General features: G+C 40.3%; 1 protein-coding gene across 6 annotated transcripts in view; it reads left to right on the forward strand.

The window, feature by feature from the left end:
- The window catches only part of HAO2 (hydroxyacid oxidase 2), a 214754-nt gene extending 202324 nt beyond the window's left edge, over positions 1-12430 (forward strand). For 5 of the 6 annotated variants that reach the window (XM_067034158.1, XM_067034163.1, XM_067034170.1 and 2 more), the window contains 5 exons: positions 1365-1648; positions 2900-3109; positions 7024-7182; positions 7551-7620; positions 11294-12430. In XM_067034158.1, coding sequence (XP_066890259.1) covers positions 1365-1648; positions 2900-3109; positions 7024-7182; positions 7551-7620; positions 11294-11349 — 779 coding nt within the window. In that variant the 3' untranslated portion in view covers positions 11350-12430. The remainder of the gene's footprint in view (positions 1-1364; positions 1649-2899; positions 3110-7023; positions 7183-7550; positions 7621-11293) is intronic. The other variant, XM_067034181.1, reaches the window with a different exon arrangement.
- The last annotated feature ends 12684 nt before the right edge of the window (positions 12431-25114 follow it).

Below are 25114 nucleotides of genomic sequence, written 5' to 3' on the forward strand. Positions count from 1 at the left end.
AATGGTGTGCCTCTGAATTTAGGATGAGGAGAAAGTCATGACATTAAGCCCTAACACAAGGCCCTGGCAGGTGCTCTTGTCCAAATGTTCCATTTCCCTTCTCCTCAGTTGACTTGATCATCTTATTTGACAAAAAGTTTTTCATTGGGTTTTGTTTCCTTCCTAGTACCCCTGAGTTCTCTTCCCTCATCTGCCACCACTAAAAAATAAGGAGAAGAGAAGAGAAGGAGAGGAGAGGAGAGGAGAGGAGAGGAGAGGAGAGGAGAGGAGAGGAGAGGAGAGGAGAAAGGAAGGGCAAGGGGTAAAAATATTCCTGTGACTCATTTGTAATCTTCAACCTAAGCCAAATCTGTTTTTTCTCAAGTTGCCCATGGCTTCCCTGGGGTCTTTTCCTTTGACTCTGTGATATAGGAAACAATGAATCCATGGATTCTAGAGCTGAAAGTGACATTCATCTGGTTACGAACCAAATTTGGCTAAGCTGAAATATGAATACCCTATATGAATATGACTGCTTTACAAAATCTTCACGGTTGAGTGTGCTGTGTTGTTTTGGGGGTGGAGCAGGAGAATGGGGGTATCTCCTGTTGACATTAGGAATTGAAAATATTAATTGTGATTAGGTCAAATTCTCTGCCCATGGGTTGTAGGATGGTAGTGACATTAACCTGTTGGGGAATCCCCTGAAAATGATTAAAGAGGGAAATTAGAAAGATGCGATCAGCACATCATTGTCACCATCGTCATCATCCTCATTATCCCTAGTATTAGTATAGAACCTCACTTCATAATTTTTAAAAAATGCTTCCATAGCTAGTATCTTATTTAATCTTGCAACAACCCTATAAGAGAGGTATTATTATCCCCCCACCCCGCCCTTTTCCAGATAAAGAAAATGAGACTCAAGGCCACACAGCTAAGAAGTGGTCGAACTCACATTCTTCTAACTCCAGATAGCATGCTTTTTCTGCTGCAAAGCTCATCCTTCTCCATTGGAATTACATTTTCTCATCCTTTGCCTTCTTTAATTCCCTTCTGCTTCATTGATGAGTTCACAAGAAGCCCATTTAGTATCTGAAAGCCGCAACATCTTCAAATGGTTCTGGGGACTCAAGGTCATCTCTAGTCTGAAATATTTTAATATGCAACACAGAGTTTGTAAGACAGGTTATACAGAGGAGGACCCAGATAATCTGATAAAACACATGCAATGCCTGCCTGCCTGACAGGGAAGCAGAATGAAGTCAAGGTTTATCTTCACTTACAGGGCAAGCTGGCCAGAGGCAACACAGACTCCTAGGGCATTTCACCCCAGTTCAGAATGTCTCTGTCCTCCAACCTGAGTTGTGTCCTTTGATTTGCAGCTGCGCAAGCAGCCGGTATCTGCTACATCACCAGCACGTATGCCAGCTGTAGCCTTGAAGACATTGTTGCCGCTGCCCCCGGGGGCCTGCGATGGTTCCAACTGTATGTGCACCCAAACAGGCAGCTAAACAAACAGCTGATCCAAAAGGTAGAATCCCTGGGTTTCAAAGCTCTGGTAATCACTGTGGATGTACCCAAAGTTGGCAACAGACGACACAACATTACAAACCAAGTGAACTTGATGAAGAACTTACTGCTAAAAGATCTCGGATCACCTGAGAAGGTAGGAAAGATACCAGAGCCAGGCGGGCAAGCATTACAGGAGGTAGATTTCCATCCCTCTTTCCTCTTTTCTTTCTTTCCTCAAGAAGTCATTGGGTACCTGTTCTGTGCCAGGCACTAGGGATGCAGCAGTTCAAGAAGCAGATGTGGTTCCTGCTGCCCAGAACTTCCAGACAAGCAGAATATAAGACAAAAATGTCCTTTCTCATCCCTGGCAGCCCAGAAACGTTCTGGGCAGGGCTGGGTGCTGGGAAATAGGAAAACTAGGGAGAGGATTTTTTCATGAAATAGGAGAGCAAACTAAAAAGTTCTTCCAACATTTTCTACTTTATGCCACATTTAGAAAATGCTCAGTCTGGTTGGCATACTTAGATAAATTGACTATCTGAAGACGATGCTCATACCCAAGGTGAATGGCCCATGGTGTGTAGTCAGCCCAAGCCCCACCCTCCTCCCCTGAAAACTGGGGAGGAAATATCTCTGCACACCTAGAACTCATCCACGGGGCACCAGAGTGCTACAGCACACTTGTTTAGACAAGGTGACTACAAAGGGCACTTCTCCCATTAAATCCTGTAGTCCAATGGGATGGAGTGCCCCAGAGAGAGAAAGCCATGGTAAAGTTGGACTCCCTTGGCTACATTGGAGGTAGTGATATCAGCCTTTTCAGCCAACGGGCAGCTCTGATACCCAGCCAAGTGACTCAATAGTTCTACTCATTAACCACAAATTGGCCTTGAGGTTTTCTGGAATCTTGGCTCAGATTCCAGGGACACATTGGGATCTATAGATATGTGACTCACATGGTGAGCCAAGATAAATATTGGATAATATCTGACTTAAGGTTATTGAAGTATTGTTTAGTTCTTGTTACCCTGTGCATATCTCAATCATAACACATCACGATGGCCTATAAATGTTTTTGCTTATCTATGTCACTTACTAAACTCTGAGGTTTTGGGGTTTGTTTGTTTTTTTTCTTTTTTTTTTAGGTAAGGACTGTGTCTTACTTGTCTTTGTGTGCCCAGATCTTGGCATAATTATTGAGCAGGGACACAAGTAATGGTTAATGAATAAGCAATGGAAGTAGAAAGTCTTTTACACAAATTTTTTTAGGAAAAGGAGCTGGAAGTAGTGTTGGGTTTTGTGGGTCCTCTTTTCAAGCTTTTCGTGGCTCTCCAAATGTGTCCCATCTTTGGAATGGGAGCCTTGAAGGAGTTCAGGACTAAAGTTCTCTTTTATTACCCCGCAGGGAAACTTAATGCCTTATCTCCAGATGTCCCCCATTGACTCTTCCATCTGCTGGGATGATCTCTCCTGGTTTCAGAGCATGACTCGATTGCCCATCATCCTTAAGGGGATCTTGACAAAAGAGGATGCAGAGTTAGCTGTGAAGCACAATGTCCATGGCATCATTGTTTCCAACCATGGTGGGAGGCAGCTTGATGAGGTTCCTGCTTCTGTAAGTAGGATGACTTCAGCCTGGGTGTGTTTGTGAGTGCTCTGTTGTGTGTGTGTGTATGTGTGTGTCCACAGCAAGGTACTCTGTGCAATTTGGTGCACATTCCCCTCTCCCTAACCACCTGTGTTCATATCTACCTGTGAATTGTTAAGGACTTTTCATCATTAATAATAGCCTAGTGTGTGCCAGGCTATTTTTACAAACTCAACGTATGTCACCTCTAAATCTCAAAACAGTCCTGAAAGATGGGCATTATTATCTGTATTTTACAGATGAGGATACTAGAGTTTAGAGATGTTAAGTAACTTGTCTGAATTCACACAATAAGTGTTTAAGGTGAAATTTGATAGAAGAGTTGTTCCCAAGGCATGGAGGTCTCCTGCCTTCTGGAAGAAGCATTCACCTGGAAGCTTGCCTGTCTGCATGGATTGGAACCTCATATTTTCTCATATGACACATCCCAGGAAGAAACAGTGCCTCACTGAAGCTAATAAATAACTGTCTTTCACAGTAAAACTTAAAAATGCCCTGTGAATCCTTTGCTAAAAGTCTGGGACAGTCTAATTTTTCCCCTAACTTATGAATTTGTCCCTTATAGATGGAGTTTGGGGAAAGAAAAAGAAAAGGAGGGAGGAAGGGAAAGAACTTTTTAAGGGAGTTAATTATTTTTAATTATTTTTAAAATTTTTTTAATTTTTTTTTTTTTTTTTTTGGCTGTTTTGGGTCTTTGTTGCTGCACGCAGGCTTTCTCTAGTTGCAGCAAGTGGGGTCTACTCTTCATTGCAGTGCACGGGCTTCTCATTGCTATGACTTCTCTTGTTGCAGAGCACAGGTTCTAGGCACACAGGCTTCAGTAGTTGTGGCGTGCGGGCTCAGTAGTCGTGGCTCGCAGGCTATAGAGCGCAGGCTCAATAGTTGTGGTACACGGGTTTAGTTGCTTCTCAGCATGTGGGATCTTCCCGGACCAGGGATTGAACCTGTATTCCTTGCATTGGCAGGCAGATTCTTAACCACTGTGCCACCAGGGAAGTCCAACTGTTAATTTATTTTCATGGAGATTTATAGCTTATATTTTTCAAGAGATTCTTCTATTGCCGCTTGACTCCTTTTGAGAAAGGGAAGTGGGGTTTTTTTTCCTTTAAAGTCTTTTTTGGCCTTTTTATTATATAAGTAAGACATGTTCACTGCAAGTAAACTATAAAATATACATAAGCAAAAAGAATAAGATAAAAATCACTATCATACTGACAATAGTTTGGTAATCAACTTAATGTGACCATAACATTTTAGGTTTGAAAACTATACATGATATTATGTAATTTTCTTCTTTCCATGTATTAATATATTGAGCTCATTTTATTTCAATAGATATGCTTTCTTGTTTTTAATGGTGTGTAGTATGAATAGACAATTTATATGACCAGCTTCCTATGGTTGAACATCTGGATTGCTTCCAAGCATTCACTATTTTAAACAACACATCAGTGACCATCCTTAAATCTTTAGCACATTCTCAATTACTTCTTTAAAAAAAATTCCAGGAACTAGAAAAGCTACATCAGCCAGTTTGTACATTTCAAGGCTTGTGAAGCTTAGGGGTTTCAAGTGCCAATCACTGGCCTCCTCCTCTCCACTGGGCTCTACCTGATAGCAAACAGGCATGGAATGATGGAGAGCAAGGGTCACACTTTACTATGACTCCGTAAGAGCTGAACTGCAGGGAACAGTCAGGCCGCCTACTTCCCATCCCAACTCTTTTTTTTTTTTTAAACATCTTTATTGGAGTATAATTGCTTTACAATGGTGTGTTAGTTTCTGCTTTACAACAAAGTGAATCAGTTATACATACATATGTTCCCATATCTCTTCCCTCTTGTGTCTCCCTCCCTCCCACCTTCCCTATCCCACCCCTCTAGGTGGTCACAAAGCACCTAGCTGATCTCCCTGTGACATGTGGCTGCTTCCCACTAGCTATCCACCCTACGTTTGGTAGTGTATATATGTCCATGTCACTCTCTCACTTCGTCACAGCTTACACTTCCCCCTCCCCATATCCTCAAGTCCATGCTCTAGTAGGTCTGCATCTCCATTCCCATCCTACCCCTAGGCTCTTCATGACCTTTTTTTCCCCCTTAGATTCCATATATATGTGTTAGCGTACGGTATTTGTTTTTCTCTTTCTGACGTACTTCACTCTGTATGACAGACTCTAGGTCCATCCACCTCACTACAAATAACTCATTAAAAAAGAGTCATGTACCAAAATGTTCATTGCAGCTCTATTTACAATAGCCAGGAGATGGAAGCAACCTAAGTGTCCATCATCGGATGAACCCATCCCAACTCTTGACCTAAGACCTTAGAAGAACACAGGTCTTCAGAACACATGCTGAGCTCTCTCACCCAACTCCTGCAAGGATGCCCACAAAGCTATCTCTCACACACCTCGTAACTGAGAGAATAGAGGATGCAAAAGAGCTTAGCAGGTCCTGAGCTGTCCCAACTATGCTGACAATAGGAGCAGAAAGCAAAGAGGCCCTCACCAACTAGCAGCAAACAGGGTAGAGTCTTGACTTTTGAGAAAATGCTAATAAAATATAATACAATCAGCTTTCCCTCACTAATCAGTTTAGCTAGTCTTGTCCCCTTGGGGAGGACTGAGTAAGGAGTGGGAAAAAGTGGCCGACTAATTTTCCCACTGCACTTCCTCAATAGAGAATGAGCGTTGGCAAAGGTAGGCGCCAAAACAAGAAGAATTTCTCCTGCCCCATCACGTTGATCAACATGTTGTTCTCCCAAACCATTTAACCTAACAAGTAAACCCAAGGTCATCCAGGGACAGCACCAAGATTAGCATGAGGCTAGTGGGAAACCCACCCTTGGCTCAAAATTTTAGAAGATGCCAGAAAAAACTGAGTGAGGTATATAATAGTTTCATACACTGTTTTAAAAAATGAAATTTAATGCAAAAAAATCCATGGTGAACAAAATATCAACATTTTAAATAAAGACAGGATCCATCCCTGCAATTACATAACACTGCCTCACTCATCTCACTGTAATCCTGGCCCTGGTTCCAATAAAACTTTATTTATCAAAACAAGCCCCCAGCTCACAGGTCAAAGTTTGCCATTTGATTTTTTTAAAATTTTGTCTTCAAATATTATTTATATTTTTGGCACCCCTTAAATTTTGTGCTGGGGATAATTTCCTCAGTCTTCTCAACCTAGTCCGCTGCTTGTGAGGGATGTGACTCTCTGAGCGAAGTTCCATCTCTATAAGATTCCATATCTAACACCCCTGTATGTCCTCCTGGAGCCAGGGAAAAGAATCAGCCAGCTTTTATCGCCAGAAGGCTCTAATGAATGCCCTGTTGTGGATTATCAAAAACTAACTCTCAGGGCTTCCCTGGTGGCGCAGTGGTTGAGAGTCCACCTGCCGATGCAGGGGATACGCGTTCGTGCCCCGGTCCGGGAAGATCCCACATGCCGCGGAGCGGCTGGGCCCGTGAGCTATGGCCACTGAGCCTGCGCGTCCGGAGCCTGTGCTCCACAACCGGAGAGGCCACAACAATGAGAGGCCCGCATACCGCAAAAAAAAAAAAAAATGAACAGTACAAATAGAAAATGTCTCCTAGGGGATATGAAGAGGAGCAAAGAGGTCTCTGCTCCATCTCTGTTGGAGCAGAAAATGGCAGAACGGGGAGCCTGCAGAAAGTCCCTGGACCTTGGGAATGTGGCTGCACTGCTTTGATAGGCACTTGCAGCCTCAAGCACGGGAGGGGAGGAACAGTTAGGCATCGCCCCCACTTGGACCTCCTGGTGCCAGCCCGTGCTGAGGGGGCACTGCTGTCCCCTGACACCCTGAGAGTCAAAAGGGAAATCCCTCGAACCACACTTGTCTGTCCTTTTCAGATCGATGCCTTGACAGAAGTGGTGGCTGCTGTGAAAGGGAAAATTGAAGTGTACCTGGATGGTGGCATCCGAACCGGCAATGATGTGCTGAAAGCTCTGGCCCTCGGGGCTAAATGCGTTTTTCTGGGGAGACCCATCCTATGGGGTCTTGCCTACAAGGTGAGAGTGGCAAAGTGAAAACCAGCCGGAAGGTACCACGCTTCTCATTCATTTCCACGCATTTCTGTGGTTTTACTCCCAAGCTTGGCCATTTGTTGGAGGTGCCACAGATCCTGAAGAACAGTGACCCCTCTCCAGCTCCACAGTGCTTCCTCTGCAGCATGTTGCACATTTTCAAGAGCTGTCACCCTACATTTTCCTCTTTGCTTTCCATTATTCCCAACATAGTTCTAATTTCACAGGTAGCCCCATCCTCCCCAGCACAGCTCTGAGCTCACCTAGAATTTACACTCAGCACATGGTCAGAATGTTCCTTCATGCCTCTTTTTGTCTCTCCTTTTCTCTCTCTCTCTCTGTCTTGGGAGCAGGGTGAACATGGTGTTGAGGAAGTTTTGAACATTTTAAAAAATGAATTCCACACTTCCATGACCCTGACAGGTAAGTTTTTACAATTCTTTTCCTGATTCAGAACTAAAAACAGGCCGTCTAAAGAACAGGAGCAGTGGCCCTTCTAGCTCGCCTTTCCCAGACCCAGTGGCTGCCCAAAGGAAAGAACAGGGAGGAAATGTGCCAGTAAAAGATTAAGCACAAACTCAAAATGTGATACATCTACTGCGAAAGCAAATGCAATTTCAGATTTTGGGAAAGAGGGTCCCGTTTTACTCTGGTCTGCTCAGATCCTATCAGGCTTGTCAGATGTGGTTCCGTGTGTCATCTTTTAAGTAATATTCATGGACTGTGAAGAGTAGAGAAATTATGTCATAGGGGAAGCATGGAGGAGCTGGGGAGATGGAAACAAACAGGAGGACAGAATGGGGAGAAGCATCATCCTGTGTAACCGCAGACAGCAAGACAAGCATGAATGTCTCGAAGTTACAGGCAGGCTATTTTAGTCAAAAATGAGATGACTGTAAAGCAGTGCTCATAAAAACATACGTGTTTGGCAAAGCCTGGAATCCCAGGGATCCTGTAAAATAGTGGTTCTCAACTAATGATGGTAACTTCTCTCTTCAGGGGCATTTTGTTCGGGGGGTTAGTTTATTTTTTACTCATCAGCACAATGATGCAGGGTGGGTACTGGAGGTATTTAGTGCTCAAACACCAGAGATGCTAACTATCCTAAAATGCTTGGAGCTGTCTCACAGAAAAGAATTGTCCTGCCCAAATGCCAATGGCCAATAGCTCTGTCTTTGACTTTGTCTACTATAGATGGTAATCAATTGCTATGTGAGAGACAGACAAGACAAATCCCAATAAGACCTCCACCCACGCCTCAATTCTAAAATATGGTAATAACAGAAACCTCCTCCAGAAGTAAGGAAATAATGAATCAAGAGCTCTGAAGTGGAGTCAAGACTGCTTTCAAGCCATTAACTTATTTCTGTAGATGATGTTACCGAGCATCTGACATGTGCTAGGCACAAGGCAAGACGTCCAGGTCTTTTCAAGTCTGGTTTTGGTCTGATATTTAGACAAGTATCTTGTACTCAGCATCCAAGTTGCATAGTGTGCACTGGGGTTGCAGACTCACCCTTTGGGGCTTGAGTACTACAAGCTAGAAAACTTAGATGGGCATTAATGCCAGCATCAGCCCCTTTCCACTTAGCGGTTTAAAAGAAAAAAAAAAAATGGGAAATGGATTAAGGCGTCAAGGACCGGCACTGTCCATTTTGGGCCAAAGCCTATGAAGATAAGGCAATAAATGACCCAAGTCGCCCCCATGAGGGAGGGGAGAACACAAGTGTGAACAAATATCGTATTGGTGTGTTTTGCCCCTAGGGGGCGGGGGTGCTGTGGGGGAGAGGGATGGGAAGACCTATGGTTTCTGCAGATTCCAGGAGATTGAGGTGACTTCTGCTCCCCTAAATATGTTCTCCTGTCCTTGTGAAATGATATCTGAACTTCTTTAACAGAAGGCTGTTGGGGGAATTCACAATAACAAAGCTTTTTTATTCCACCAAAAGTTTATACTTAACAACCGTTGGGGTGGAAATGGTGGCTGGAAAATCTTTTTCTGAAATAGAGCATGGAGAGCACCCTTTTTTAAAGGGGGCAGGAAAAAAAGAAAGAAAAAACAGAATTATGAACACTTTCATGCCTGACTTTTTATATTCCTTTCCTTCTAATTGTTCTACAGTGAGAATGTATTGTTTTAAATGTATAGAAAAATTACTAATCAACAACCAAATGTGGGATGGAGAGGAGGGTTTGCGGAGGAAGAGGAAGAATAGAAAACCTAGGCCGACGGCCATCCCTCGGCATCCTCTGTGTGTGTCGCTGCCCCAGGAAAGACACCTCACAGGCTAGTCCCCGGGGGTCTCAGCTGAAGCGTGTGCTGTGTTTTTGGTGGAACTCACTAAAGTACGAAATCATAATGTGAAACCCCAGAGATTCTGTCACCCCTTAGCTTTTCCCTGCACGCTGCACCTCAGACGCCTTGACACAAACCTGGCACCCAGGAGGTGATCAGTCAATATGACTTCTTTTCCCTAATTCCCCTAGAAACGTGTAGTATTTTTCCCTTATAACCCTGAGACATCACAGACCTGGGAGGAGAACACTATTTGCACTACGGTTGAAAGCAAAAGAAGTTTAAAATTAATGTTTTTCTAACTGTGAGACCAATTGCTGAAATTATATTTATAGAAAGGGTAAAACGGTGATTTGTCTTAAAAAACAAAAACGTGCACATATAAATCATATCAGCACAAGCCTGCACACACCTTACTCAGTTCTCATCACTCGTAAGGCGAGGGGGCTAAATCAGAAGAGTATATGAATCTTCTTGAGATTTATTGCTTGGAATTAACCATTTTGCTTTAATTTAGCCAAAGCTTTTTAGTGTGAATATCTACCTAATTTACAGTAATGGAAAAGCAGGAATACATTGTAATTATGCATTCACTCTTAAACTTTTACTGAACCTCTACCAAGAGTAAGGCAATGTCCCTGGTACCTTGTGGGACCCAGACCCAATCTGATGAGTTTATATTGATAAGTATAACAAGTACACAGATATCACCAGGGCTTAAATGTGAACAGATACTTCACATCTCAAAATGGAATCGCAACACTTTGATGCAACTACTGTGACATTTTTACGTAATTTAAATATTTATTTCTACTACAATATATAAGCAGAGATTTTATTTTGGCATCTCTGTGCTCCTTGAGGTCTGCCTGCTCTGAAGCTGCACTATTCTGTCTGCCCTGTGGAAACCCAGAGCTCTCAAACTCATTGTCAGTTCTGATGAGAACACCTCTGGCTCTGAATTCCTGCTTCTGCTGACTTAATCCATTTTACGGGTTATTTATGTATTCCACACCTGTCATTTCTGTCCCTTATAATCCACGCGGGCATGAAACTCAACCATTTCCTCCGCTTCCATTTTTGGGAAAAGACCCTCTCATTAGTTATACTTTTGTGAGTAATACAATTTGCTAGTTAGGTTTTGGGAGGTGACGGTGCATACATCACAGATGGGGAAAGAACTTCAAGTGAAACATTATATATTCTCTATCACCAGTGATTTCTCGCTGTCTTCTGCGCCTACAGTCCTCCAGCTCGTGTTCTCACTTTCTCCCTTCTCTCTTGACATTTGTCTGGAGTCACTCTCTCCAATCCCTGCGTCTCATCTCAGTGACAGTCCCAGTTTTGCATTTTAATGACGCTCCTCCACCAAAGACGGGTGTTGCGTTTTACAAAACTTTTTCATAGAAGGCAGTTGTATGAAACACTCGCCCTATCTTGTCTGCTTTCCCTGAGTCATATCCTCCCTGACAGATACTTCCTGTGTCCTGAAGCCTTATCACGAGGGAGATAAAGGTCAGGTGTATCCACTGCACACAAAGTGCTTTTTCAAAAGGCCAAAATACGGTTTTTACTGTGCCATATTGACATGGCTATTTTAAAAGAAGACACAGGCACAGGCTTGTGAAATAATTCCCAGTGCAATCAGAATTAGATGATTCGGTCTGTATACATAACATTTAATCAGGGTGAGCACAGGGTCAAGTCAAGCTTGTTCCCACTAGACCGTCTCTTCCCCACAGTGCGGTTGGTGACTGGGGTTTTAGAGAAATGAGCTTTTTAACTACATTGTTCTTTTAGGCTGCCGGTCGGTTGCCGAGATCAGTCGGGACCTGATCCAGTTCTCCAGGTTGTAGAGAAAGAGAGTGAAGGGACTGACTGCTGAGTTCGCCCACAGGAAGAAGACAAAATCGTAATAGGGTGTGTGATGCCATCCTGCCTGGGCCCCATCCCGCCCACAGGCTCATCCCCTGCACCCTCAACTACTCCACCCCAAATCCCTCATATTCCTCAAATGTGCCGATGCTCTTCTTTGCCTCACTGCCTTGTATATGCCGTTCTCTTGCCTAAAATCCTCCTCTGAAAGCAGACATCTTAAAAGGGCAGATCAATAATGACTGAACTAGCTAGTGGATTAAAATTTTTGAATATACTACGTTTCTATGAAACAGCTATGGAAATCTGCACTCTAGACAGAAGAGCTATACATATAAAATATTCCCCAACAAAAATTATACTCCTATCTGTAGATAATAGGGAAATAATATAGTTTAAAACATAGGCTTTGGAGTCATACAGACATAGGATTGACAGGACTGTGACTTGGGAAAGTTTTTTGATCTCTCTGTTCTTCCATGTTCTCGTCTATAAAATGGGGATTATACTACCTAGCTCTCTAGGATGGGAGAAAGATTGAGATAATATATGTAAAGTTCAGAGTTCCAGTGTGTTTAAGAAATAGCAGCTTTGGGACTTCCCTGGTGGCACAGTGGTTAAGAATCCGCCTGCCAACGCAGGGGACATGGGTTTGATGCCTGGTCCTGAAAGATCCCACATACTGCAGAGCAACCAAGCCCATGTGCCACAACTACTGAGCCTGCTCTGTAGAGCCCATGAGCCACAACTACTGAGCCCACGTGTCACAGCTACTGAAGCCCACAAGCCTAGAGCCCGTGCTCTGCAGCAAGGGAAGCCACCACAATGAGAAGCCTGTGCATAGCAATGAAGAGTAGCCCCCACTCACCACAACTAGAGAAAGCCTGCGTGCAGCAATGAAGACCCAGCACAGCCAATAAATAAATAAATAAATAAATGTTCCGTTAAAAAAAAAAAGAAGAAATAGTAGCTTTTATTTATTTTTTTTTTAGCTTTTATTATTATTATTTGGCAAATTCCTATTCATCTTTCAAGACCTTGTTCAAATGTCAACTATTCTTACCTGGCTATTTGTTAAGTGTTTCCTATTGTGTTTTGCACATTATACTATTACAATCCTTATTATAATGTGTTATGTTTATTTATTTGTCTCTCACCACTAATAAGACTGTACATGGCTCTGAGCAAGAAACTCTATACTTGGTACTGGGCTTGGCACATAGCAGCATCTCAATAAACGTTTGTGGGATGGACAGATGGCTGGATGGATAGATGAATGGATGGATGGATGGATGGGTGGATGGACTGAAGATACGTGGGTGAAAGGAGAGATGGAAAAATGAATAGATGCCCTAACAGAGTAAAAATGCCGCAGACCAGTAGTCAGCAAAAATAGACTTCTAGAGCAGGGGCATCCAGCTGAATAAGTCAACAAGAAAGTTAAGGATGAATTTCCAGTGCCCTAAATAAATAACTTCATAATTGGTTTCCCCATGTTCTCTCACTCCTTGTTACATTCTGTTCTCTATACAACAATCTGATAGATTTTTAAAGTACAAGCAAATCCTATACCTCACCCGTTTAAGGCCTTTCTATGGCTTCCCATTCCTCTCAGTATCAGTTCTACACTGATCATCAGCTCTTCAGGGCATTGCAGGATCTTGTTTTTGTTAATCCTTCATCACTCTCCCCTTCATTCACTATGCCCCAGCCATAATGCCTCCTTTCTATTCCTTAAACAAGCCAAACTCTTTCTTGCCTCTGGACTATCACCTTTACTATCCCCTCTACATAAAATGTCCTTCCCCAATCTCTTTCCATGATTGGCTCTTTCTAGAAACTTAGATCTCAGTTTAAAAGTCACTGCCCCCAGGCTTCCTCGGTGGCGCAGTGGTTGAGAGTCCGCCTGCCGATGCAGGAGGCGCGGGTTCGTGCCCCGGTCCGCGAAGATCCCACGTGCCGCGGAGCGGCTGGGCCCGTGAGCCATGGCCGCTGAGCCTGCGCGTCCGGAGCCTGAGCTCCGCAACGGGAGAGGCCACAACAGTGAGAGGCCCGCGTACCACAAAAAAAAAAAAAAAAAAAAAAAAAAAAGAAAGAAAAAAAAAAAGTCACTGCCCCAATCAGGTGAGAGTTCCGTGACTGTCCTATCTAGAATAGGTTCTACTTTACTCATCGCATTACCCTGTTTTTTCTTTTTTCCCTCCCAGCACTTATTACAATCGGCAGTTAACTTATCCTTTGTTTGTTTATTGCTAATCTGCAGCTGCACAGCGACGTTTATCACTTGTGGTCACCTCTTCATTCCCAGCGCATGGAACCATGCCCAACACCATGGAAGGCTTTCAGTAAATATTTGTTAAATTAATTAATCCAAAAAGATAAAGCTGGATCAAACTGCACTGTCACATATGGAGAAGTATAGAAGTCCCAGAGGGAAAACAGTGAGTTAGGACAGAACCAAGCTTCACTGGTCACTACCTAAGCCAAAAGACATGAAAAGTCTCCTGTCATTCCTGGGTTGACACTTTGCTGCGTGAACTCATGCCATAGTACAGTTCCACTTTTGCCCAGCTTATCCCACATAACCAAGGTCAAGAGAACATTAGATAGCATGGGAAACACAGAAAGAGAACACAGTCCTGCAGCAGCCTCTCTGGTCATAACTCATAATGCTATAGCCATCTGCCTAACCCAAATGTATGGAATATATGCCACCTACATATTTATAAAGAGAAAGTAAAGTATAGTGGTATTAGACAGTCCTGTTTGCCTCTACTGGGGTGTATTCAGAACCCAGAATACAGGGAAAGTGAACACCCAGACTTCCAAATAATCAGGTCCTTTGATTCTTCTCTAAATAAACGATCTTTAAAGGGAAGATCAGTAATGACTTAAATAGCTATATTTTTTTACATCCTCTATATCTCTGTGAGATAACTATGGAAATTTGCACTCTGGACAGAAGAGCTACCCATATAAAATATTCCTCAACAAAAACCATATTCCCTATCTATGAGACCGGGCAGAACAGACAAACCAGATAAAAGAAGGAAAGTAAAGCTAGGGTGCAGTTAGAACACTTAAAGAGTAGTAGACTCTTTATAGGATTGTGGTCTTTGAAAAGAGGCCTGGGAGACTAAGTTAGATGTCATTGTTAATGGGTTGATAAAAGGAAAAAGATAATTGACCATGACCCTTGTGTTAGATCCTAAGTTTTTATTCAGTTAAAAGTTAAAATTGGCTCCTGCATTGTTGGGCTGATGGTCATTTTGAGGCCAAGAAGGGGTCCTTAATTTGGCAGCAAGCATGGGGTGCTTATGCTAAAATTTAAGGACATACTAAGGAAGTGCCATGTCTATGGGCAACTGCCTGGCTGACACAGCAGTCACAATTGCACTGTGGGACAGGAGGCCTAAGTGAGCAGGGGTGTGAAGAAGGCCCTCAACATACTGATTCGAGTAGCAACAATGTGCCTTGGAAAAGATGGCAGCTTCACAGGATCAAAAAGGGTTATGGGGTGGGGATGGTCCTGGTATAGCCTAACTCATGCACCACTGCAAGGGATCTTGGGAAACTAACGTTAGTTCACAGAGCCAATGCCAGAGACATGAGAGAACAGAAAAACAAATGGTAGCCTAAAATATTTGTCTTTGTGACCTAGGATGCTACAGGATCCTGTTAAATAATGTCTATTCTGTGTAGTGCACTGACCTCCAGGAGAGGTAGTGAAAAGAGACAAGAGATTCAGGAACTCTGGAAACAAATTAGAGTATACCAGTCCTTGACCAATAAATGAGAAAGGAAACATCTTTATTTCAGTCATATTGGATAGTTTTACTAGATAGATGTAGGCTTTCTCAATAAAGTACTAAAGAACTCAACCAACTGAAGAAATTAAAGTCTGAGAAATATTCTCTTACCCAGGGGTCTCCAAGAACATGGACTCTGACAGTTGGCAGGCTTTGGGCAGACTCCTGAGAGAACTGGACAACCCAGCCACCTCATGCAGCATGTGACGGCACCTAGATAGACTTTGCTCTTCTCTTCCCTGTTCCTCAGCCCTCATATCCCTGTCGCCAGTTGGGACTCAGCATCACATCCACTGGGGCTTGGTGAACTTCCTAGAAATTCACTCTCTGGAATTCCACTTCTAGATCACAGAACTATGCCTCAGATACCACTTGTTGAAGCCTCTTCCAATTTGTGTTAAGTCCATGACTTTGATCTCATTATTCTCTTATGTCAGAAATCAGATGAGAATATCTCAGAACCGCATTGTCTTTTGTGATGCAAAAGAATAAGTAAGCAGCCTTGAAAATAAGGTTTGAAACCAGAGAAATCATTGGTAAGATAACATCCACTCTCCTAACCACCCCACCACTATCTCATAAATCAGATTTTTTTTTTTCATGCTCAGACTATCTTGCTGGTTATTGAACATGCAGTAAAATTCTCCAAGTTTTTCTGTAATAACTGTACTTATTATAGGGACTTCTAAGTAGGCATGATGGCCAGGAAGTCTCTTCAGTCCCGAAATCACCAGGTGGCAGCTTGACTGAGTCATTCCAGACTGGTTTGGGGTAAGAGAGAAACAAATCACAATAGCATATGGCAAGAAGGTAATTTGGGAGGCAGATAATGGAGTTAGCTTACTTTACAAGAGAATCTGGTATAAGTTCTCCCTGTATACATCTACCTGGGTGATAACTGTACTCTTTTTTTGGTCCTAGACACATTTGTGTCATTTTTTAAGTTGATTTTCCTTCTGAACTCAGAGGGCTAGATCTAAGATCCAGGATCCCAAGGGAGATGAGCAGGGATGTTATAAAGATAGTGCCAAAGGCTGTTCTCATTGCATCAGAAGTGTGGACAGTGAAATGTCCACAGTCACATGAAGAGATACATATGAAACCTCAGAAGGGACTTCGTGGCCCCTAAAAATGTCCTACATTAGAATGCATGGGTAAAGAAGGCAGAGAAATCTTCACCACTGGAAATTTTCAACAATTGAACAGAACACTGGGTATCTAAAAGATAAGCATTGTTTTCTGATAAAGAGGATCAGCTTTGGAGTCACCCCAGGGTCAGGTTGTATTGATTCAGATTCTGACTCCAGCGTCCTCAAGATGTTTGGCAAGACTCAAAACATCTTTTGTTTCCTCTACTAAATAATAATACCAATCTCCTTGGATTCTCATCATGAAAATTAAACAATATGGGGGACTTCTGTTTCCCAATCCAGGAGGTAAGGATCTTGGAAGTTGCCGGTCCATTCCAACAACAAGTAAAAAGTTGAACAAACTGAAAAATCAGCAACTTCTCTAGATCCTTCAGAAAAGTGAGGTCACAGGGCAGACCACCACCCCCCCAAACTGGAGAGACTGGCAGATACAGAGAAGCACAATTTATCTGAGCAGAAGCCTCAGTGAAAACAAGCACTGGCATCAGAAAACCTGAACTGTAACTGATGAATTGCTGGAGGCTAGGTGTGGACACGTCTGAGAATTAAAAAACTCTGGGGGCACCCAGTCAGAGGAGGACCCCCCCCACCCAATATTTTTGTTTTACTTACAGGAACTCTACTAGGTTCTCACAGTGAATATTAGAGAAAAAAGTCCTAGAGCTTCTAGCAGGGGGAGGGGAAAATAACCATTTTGATATACGCCAGTGCTGTTCTTAACAAGGCCTGCCCTCAAAAGAAACCACTTTACCAGACCCTCACCTACTAGGGTTTTATCACAGCCTAACCAACTTGGGAGACCAGAAATACCCAACTCCTGCCCCCTCTAGCAATCCTGTCCCACTTTAGGGGGGAAGGGGGGACTGAGAAGTAAAGTTCACAGTCCAGGGGCACAGGCTCACCAAAAGACCAAGACTAATCATAGGACTGTAGAACACTTCCCCAACACACACCCTTCCACCACATCACTACAGGCCTATTGACCAGAGTTCTTCTTACCCAGTACATTGTGTCTGGCTTTAAACAAAAAATTACAAGGCAAAAAAATACAGTTTGAAAAGACAGAACAAGCCTCAGAACCAGACTCAGATATAGCAGGGATGTTGGATTTATCAAGCCAGGAATCTAAAACAACTCTGATTCATACACTAAGGGATCGAATGCACCAAGTAGACAACATGCAAAAGCAGATGGGTTATGTAAACAGAGAGATGGAAATTCTAAGAAAGAATCAAAAAGAAATGCTGGAGATCAAAAACACTGGAACAGAAATAAAGAATGCCTTTAATGGGCTCTTTAGCAGAGTGGACATGGCTGAGGAGAGAATCTCTGAGTTTGAAGATATGTCAATAGTAACTTCCAAAACTAAAAAACAAAGAGAAAAAATATTGGAAAAAAAACAGGACAGAATATCCCCAAATTGTGGTACAACTATAAAAGGTGTATTATATGAGTAATGCGAATATGAGAGAGAGAAGAAAGAGAGAAAGGAAGAGAAGAAATATTTGAAGCAATAATGACTAAGGATTTCCCCCAAATTAATGTCAGCCACCAAACCCCAGTTCCAGGAAGGTCAGAGAACACCAAGCAGGCATATTATCTTAAAATTACAGAATATCAAAGATTAAAAGAAAAAATCTTGACTGACACGAGAGAGAAAAAAAGCACACTACCTATAGAGGAGCAAAGATAAGAATTACATCCTTCTCAGAAACCATGTAAGCAAGAAGAGAGTGGAGTGAAATATTCAAGATGTTGAGAGAGAAAAAGAACACCAACATAGAATTCTGTATTTTGTGAAACTGCCTTTTTAAACTGAAGAGAAATAAAGACTTTCTTAGACAAACAAAAATTGAGAGCATTTGTTACCAGTAACCCTATGCTGCAAGAAATGTTGAGAAAAGCTCCTCAGAGAAAGAGAAAATTGTATAAGTCAGAAACTTAGATCTACACAAAGAAAGAGCATTAGAGAAGGAATATGTGAAGTTAAAAACTTTTATTTTTCTTATTCTCAGTTGATCTAACAGATAGGAGCTTGTTCAAAATAATAAAGTAACAATTATATATATATATATATTTATGTATATGCCTGTGTATAAATGAAATGAATAACAACAATGATAAAAGAGATAGGAGGGAGGAATTAGGAATATTTTTTTATTATAAGATACTCCCACTACCCGTGAAGTGGTATACTGTTATTTGAAAGTGAACCTGGATTCATTGTAAATGTACATTGCAAACTCTAGGGCAACCACTTAAAAAAGAAGGATAATTGGCATCCTAAGAAAGGAGACAGACGTTCACAGAAAGAGAGACAAAATGAAAAGGCAGAGAACTTTGTACCACATGAAGGAACAAGATAAAACCCCAGAAAAACAACCAAATAAAGTGGAGAGAGACAACCTTCCAGAAAAAGGATTCAGTATGCTAGTGAAGATGATCCAGGATCTCTGAAAAAGAATGAAGGCAACGATGGAGAAGATGCAAGAAATGTTTAACAAAGACCTAGAAGAATTAAAGAACAAACACCTAGAAGAATTAACGAACAAACAAACAGAGATGAACAATACAATAACTGAAATGAAAAATACACTAGAAGAAATCAATAGCAGAATAATTGAGACAGAAGAACTGATAAGTGACCTGGAAGACAGAATGGTGGAATTCACTGTCGTGGATGAAGAATAAAGAAAATAAAAAAGAATGAAAATAATAACAAAAAAATAATGAATAAAGAAAGAAAGAAAAGAAAGAAAAAAGAATGAAAAGAAATGAAGACAGCCTAAGAGACCTCTGGGACAACATTATACACAACAACATTCACATTATAGGGGTCCCAGAAGGAGGAGAGAGAGAGAGAGGACCTGAGAAAATATTTGAAGAGATAATAGTCGAAAACTTCCCTAACATGGGAAAGGAAATAGCCACCCAAGTCCAGGAAGCACAGAGAGTCCCAGGCAAGATAAACCCAAGGAGAAACATGCCGAGACACATAGTAATCAAATTGACAAAAATTAAAGACAAAGAAAAATTATTGAAAACAATAAGGGAAAAATGACAAATAACATACAAGGGAACTCCCATAAGGTTAACAGCTGATTTCTCAGTAGAAACTCTACAAGCCAGAAGGGAGTGGTATGATATATTTAAAGTGATGAAAGGGAAGAAATTACAACCAAGATTACTCTACCTGGCAAGAATCTCATTCAGATTCAACAGAGAAATCAAAAGCTTTACAGACAAGCAAAAGCTAAGAGAATTTAGCACCACCAAACCAGCTCTACAACAAATGTTAAAGGAACTTCTCTAAGTGGGAAACACAAGAGAAGAAAAGGACCTACAAAAACAAACCCATAACAATTAAGAAAATGGTAATAGGAACATACATATCAGTAATTACCTTAAATGTAAAAGGATTAAATGCTCCAACAAAAAGACATAGACTGGCTGAATGGATACAAAAACAAGACCCCTATAAATGCTGTCTACAAGAGACTCACTTCAGACCTAGGGACACATACAGACTGAAAGTGAGGGGATGGAAAAAGATATTCCATGCAAATGGAAATCAAAAGAAAGCTGGAGTAGCAATACTCTTATCAGATAAAATAGACTTTAAAATAAAGAATGTTACAAGAGACAAGGAAGGACACTACATAATGATCAAGGGATCAATCCAAGAAGAAGATATAACGTTCATTTCCTTGAACTAACTCTCCATATATACCACAATTTCTTTATTCATTCACCCAATGATGGACACTTAGATTGTTCCCATATCTTGGTTATTGTAAATAATGCTGCAGTGAACATGGGGATGCATATATCTTTACAAGTTAGTGTTTTCATTTTATTTGGATAAACACCCAAAAGTGGAATTGATGGATCATATGGTAGTTCTATTTTTAATTTTTTGAGGAACCTTCATACTGTTTTCCATAGCAGCTGCACCAATTTATGTTCCCACCAACAATGCATGAGGGAGGGTTCCCTGTTCTCCACATCCTTGCCAACACTTGTTATTTCTTATAATATGAGAGATATTAAGCCAACAATATCCATACTTTCTTTAAACATCAATGGTCTATATACACCAATTAAAAAACAGATACTGGCAGAGTGGATCAAAAAACAAGACCCAACTACACATTATCTATAAGAAACCCACTTTAAATATAAAGACACATATAGATTAAAAGTAAAGAGATGGAGAAAGATATACGATGCTAACACTAATCAAAATAAAGTGGGAGTCTCAATAACAATTTCAGTCATAGCTGACTTAAGAGCAAGTAAAGTTATCAGGAATAAGAAAGGTATTGCATAATGATAAAAAAGACAATTTTCCAAGGAGACATAACAACGCTTAACATGTATGCACCTGGTAATGGAGCATCAAAATATTTGAGGCAAAAACTGATAGAACTGCAAGGAGAAATAGATGAATCCATTATCATAGCTGGAGACTTCAGTACCTCTTTATCAGAAATGGACAGATCCAGGAGGCAGACAATCAGTAAGGACATAGCTAAACTCAACAGCATCAGCAATCAACTGGATGTAACTGACATCTATAGACTACTTCATCCAACAACAGCAGAATACACATACTTCATACAGGACACTCACCAACATAAACCACATTCTGAGCCATAAAACACACTTTAACAAATATAAAGGACTTGAAAAATACAATGTCTGCTCTCAGACCATAGTGGAATTAAATTAGAAACCAATTAAACGAGAAACAAATAACAGAAAGATGACTGGAAAATCTCCAAATACTTGGAGATTAAACAACATAATTCTATTTTTTTAATTTAAAAAAAATTTTATTGAAGTATAGTTGATTTACAATGTTGTGTTAGTTTCTGATGTATAGCAAAGTGATTCCATTTTTTATATTATATATATATATACTCTTTCATAGTCTTGGAAATTAAATTCAAAGTAAGCAAAAGAAGAGAAAGAGCAAAAATTAGAACAGAAGTCAATAATATTAAAAACAGAAAATCAACAGGGAAAATCAAAGAAACCAAAAGTTGGATCTTTGGAAAAGTTGATATAATTGATAAGCCTCTAGACGGGCTAACTAAGAAAAAAAGAGGGGACACAAATTATTAACATCAGAAATGAAAAAGGGAACATTACTACAGATTGCATGGACATTAAAATAATAATAAAGGAATACTATGAATGTCTCCATGCCTATAATTTGATAACCTAGATGAAATGGACCAATTCCTTGAAAGACACTATCTGTTAAAACTCACACAAGAAGAAACAGACTATCTGAATAGGCTTATATCTATTAAAGAAATCGAACAAGTAATTAATAACCTTCCAAAACAGAAAGTACCAGGCCCATATGCATTTACTGATGAATTCTACCAAATGTTTAAGGAAGAAATTATCACGATTCTCCACAATCTCTTCCAGAAAACAGAAGCAGAAGGAATACTTTGTAACTCATTCTGAGGCCAGCATTACCCCAACTCTAAAACGAGACAAGGACATTAAAAGAAAAGGAAACTACAGACCAATAACTCTCATAAACATTGATGCAAAAATCCTCAACAAAATATTAGTGACAATATATAAGAAGAATTATACATCACCACCAAGTGGGATTTATCCCAGGTATGCTAGACTGGTTCAATATTCCAAAATCAATTAAGGTAAAACCATCATATCAACAGGCTAAAGAAGAAAAAACATATGATTATATCAATAGATGCAGCAAAAACATTTGACAAAACCCAACACCCATTAATGATAAAAACCCTCAGCAAACTAGAAATAGAGGGAAACTTCCTCAACTTGATTTTTAAAATCTACAAAAAAACCTACAGCAATCATCACACCTAATGTTGAGGAAGTTTTCACTTTCTCATGAAGATCAGGAAAGAGACAAAAAGGTCCCCTCTCATTATTCTTTTTCAACATTACACTGGGAGTCCTAACTAATGTAATAAGAAAAGAAAAGGGAAAAAACAGTATATGGATTAGGAAGGAAGAAATAAAACTGTATTTATTCACAGATAACACGATGGTCTAGGTAGAAAATATGATAGACAAAAAAATTCTCCTAGAAATAATAAGTTATTATAGCAATATTACTGGGTACAAGGTTAATGTACAAAAGTCAATTACTTTCCTATATTCCAGTAATGAACAAGTGGAATTTGTAATTAAAAACACAGTAGCATTTACATTAGCACCCAATAAAAGAAAATACTTAGGTATGAATCTAACAAAATGTGTACAAGATCTATATGAAGAAAACTACAAAACTCTGATTAAAGAAATCAGAAAGGAACTAAATAAATGGAGCTATTCTGTGTTATGGATAGAAAGATTCAATATGCCAAGATGTTAGTTCTTCACAACTTGACCTATAGATTCAACACAATCCCAATCAAAATCCCATCAAGTTATCAATATTTTGTGGATATTGACAAACTGAATCTAAAGTATATGGAGAGTCAAAAGACACAGAAGAGCCAACACATTATTATAGAAAAAGAGCAAAGTCACAGGACTGACACTATCCAACTTTAAAACTAACTGTAAAGCTACAGTAATCAAAAGAGTGTAGCATTGTGAAAGAATAGATAAATAGATCCATGAAAGATAGTAGAGAGCCCAGATGTCCTTTAGTAGGTGAATGGATAAAGTGTGGTACACCCACACGGTGGAATATTTCACAAAGCTAAAGAGAAATGAGCCACCAAGCCATGAAAAGACATGGAGCAACCTTAAATGCATAGTACTAATTGAAAGAAGCCAATCTGAAAAGGTAAATACTGTATGATTCCAATATATGACTGACCTTCTGGAAAAGGCAAAACTATGGACACAGTAAAAAGATCAGTGGTTGCTAGGGTTTAGGAATGAGAAAGGGATGACTAGGTGGAGCACAGAGAACTTTTAGGGTGGTGAAGCTATTCTACGTGGTACTGTAAATGTAGATTTGTCATAACCCATAGAATGTACAACACCAAAAGTGAACTCTAATGTAATCTATGCACATTGAGTGATAACTCTATATGCAGGTCCATGATTGTAACAAATGTACCACTCTGGTGCAGGATGTCGATAGTTGGGGAGGCTGTGGGTGTGTGTATATGAAAACACTTTGTACTTTCTGCTCGATTTTGCTGTAAAACTAAAACTGCTCTAAAAATAAAGTTTATTTTATTTCTACAGCCATACCATCCTGAACACACCTGACCTCCTCTAAAAATAAAGTTTATTTTAAAAATTAAAGGAGATAAGACATGTAGGTTCTGCAGGCAAGGAGCTTAGAAGTTGCCATTCCATCCTAACAACAGGTAAAAAAGCTGAACAGACTGAAAAATCAACAGCTCTTCCTGGATCCATAAAAGAGGGGAGGGCACAGCTCAAATTGCTAACCCTAAGATTGGAGAGACAGACAGGAAGATAGAGGGAGTCCCATTAGTATGGGAAATCATGCACTCTATTCCTTTGCCTACCCTTGGCCTTTGTGAGTTTTCCTGATAGAGCATATTATTCAACCCATGCTGAGGAGTTCTCCCCAAACTCTGATGCCAACTGATGGTGACCCAGATGGGCCCCATTTAAATAACATGCCCTGACCTTCCCTGAACATGTAGACAATCCAGTTGTCCCAGTGCCATTGGTTTTAAGACTACACTTTTCACCAACTGAAGTTACTTGGCATCTTTGTCAAAATCAAATGACCATCAGAATTAGACCATTAACTCACACCACATGCAACAATTCCCTCAAAATGGACCATAGACCTAAATGGAAGGGGTAAAACTATATACTTCTTAGAAGAAAACACAGGTTAAAATCTTCCTGACCTTGAGTCAGACAGAAACATGAGTGGTAAAAATTGAAAAGTGGGACTTTGTCAAAATTAAAAATATTTGTTCTTCAAAAGACATTATCAATAAAATGAAAAGATAAGTTACAGACTGGGGGAAATATTTTCAAATCATATATCTATTAAAGAACTTATATCTAGAATATAAAATACAAATTGACAACAAGAAAATAAATTATCTTATTTTAAAGTGGACAAAAGATTCACATAGATATTTCACCTAAAAGATATGGGAATGTTTAATGAGCATATGAAAAGATGCTTAGCATCATTAGTTATTAGAGAAATGAAAATCAAAACCATGATGAGACACCATTTCTTACTCCCTAAGATGGCTATAATTTAAAAAATACACAATGTCAATTGGAGAATATGAAGAAACAACAATGTGGAAAAACTGAAATGTCACTCACTCATTACTGGTAGGAAATGCAGCCACTTTGGAAAACTGTTTGGCAACTTCTTAAGTTAAAGAAAAATTTACCATGTGACCCAACAATTTCACTCCTCGCTATCTACCCAAAAGAAATGAAAGTATCCACACAAACACTTGTAGGTGAACGTTCATAACAGCTCTATCCATAATAGCGCAAGAAGTGGAAACATTCCAACTATCAAATGGTCAATGAATAAACAAAATATGGGATATCCATACAATGAAATAGTATTCAACACCTAAAAGGAATGAAATACATACTACAACACAGATGAGCCTCAAAAATATATTATGGTACCACAATGTTCATTGCAGCTCTATTCACAATAGCCAGGACATGGAAGCAACCTAAGTGTCCATCAATAGATGAATGGATAAAGATGTGGCACATATATACAATGGAATATTACTCAGCCATAAAAAGAAATGAAACTGAGTTTTTTGTAGTGAGGTGGATGGACCTAGAGTCTGTCA

Source organism: Kogia breviceps, chromosome 1 (assembly GCF_026419965.1).
Source record: "Kogia breviceps isolate mKogBre1 chromosome 1, mKogBre1 haplotype 1, whole genome shotgun sequence".
Classification (NCBI taxonomy): domain Eukaryota; kingdom Metazoa; phylum Chordata; class Mammalia; order Artiodactyla; family Physeteridae; genus Kogia; species Kogia breviceps.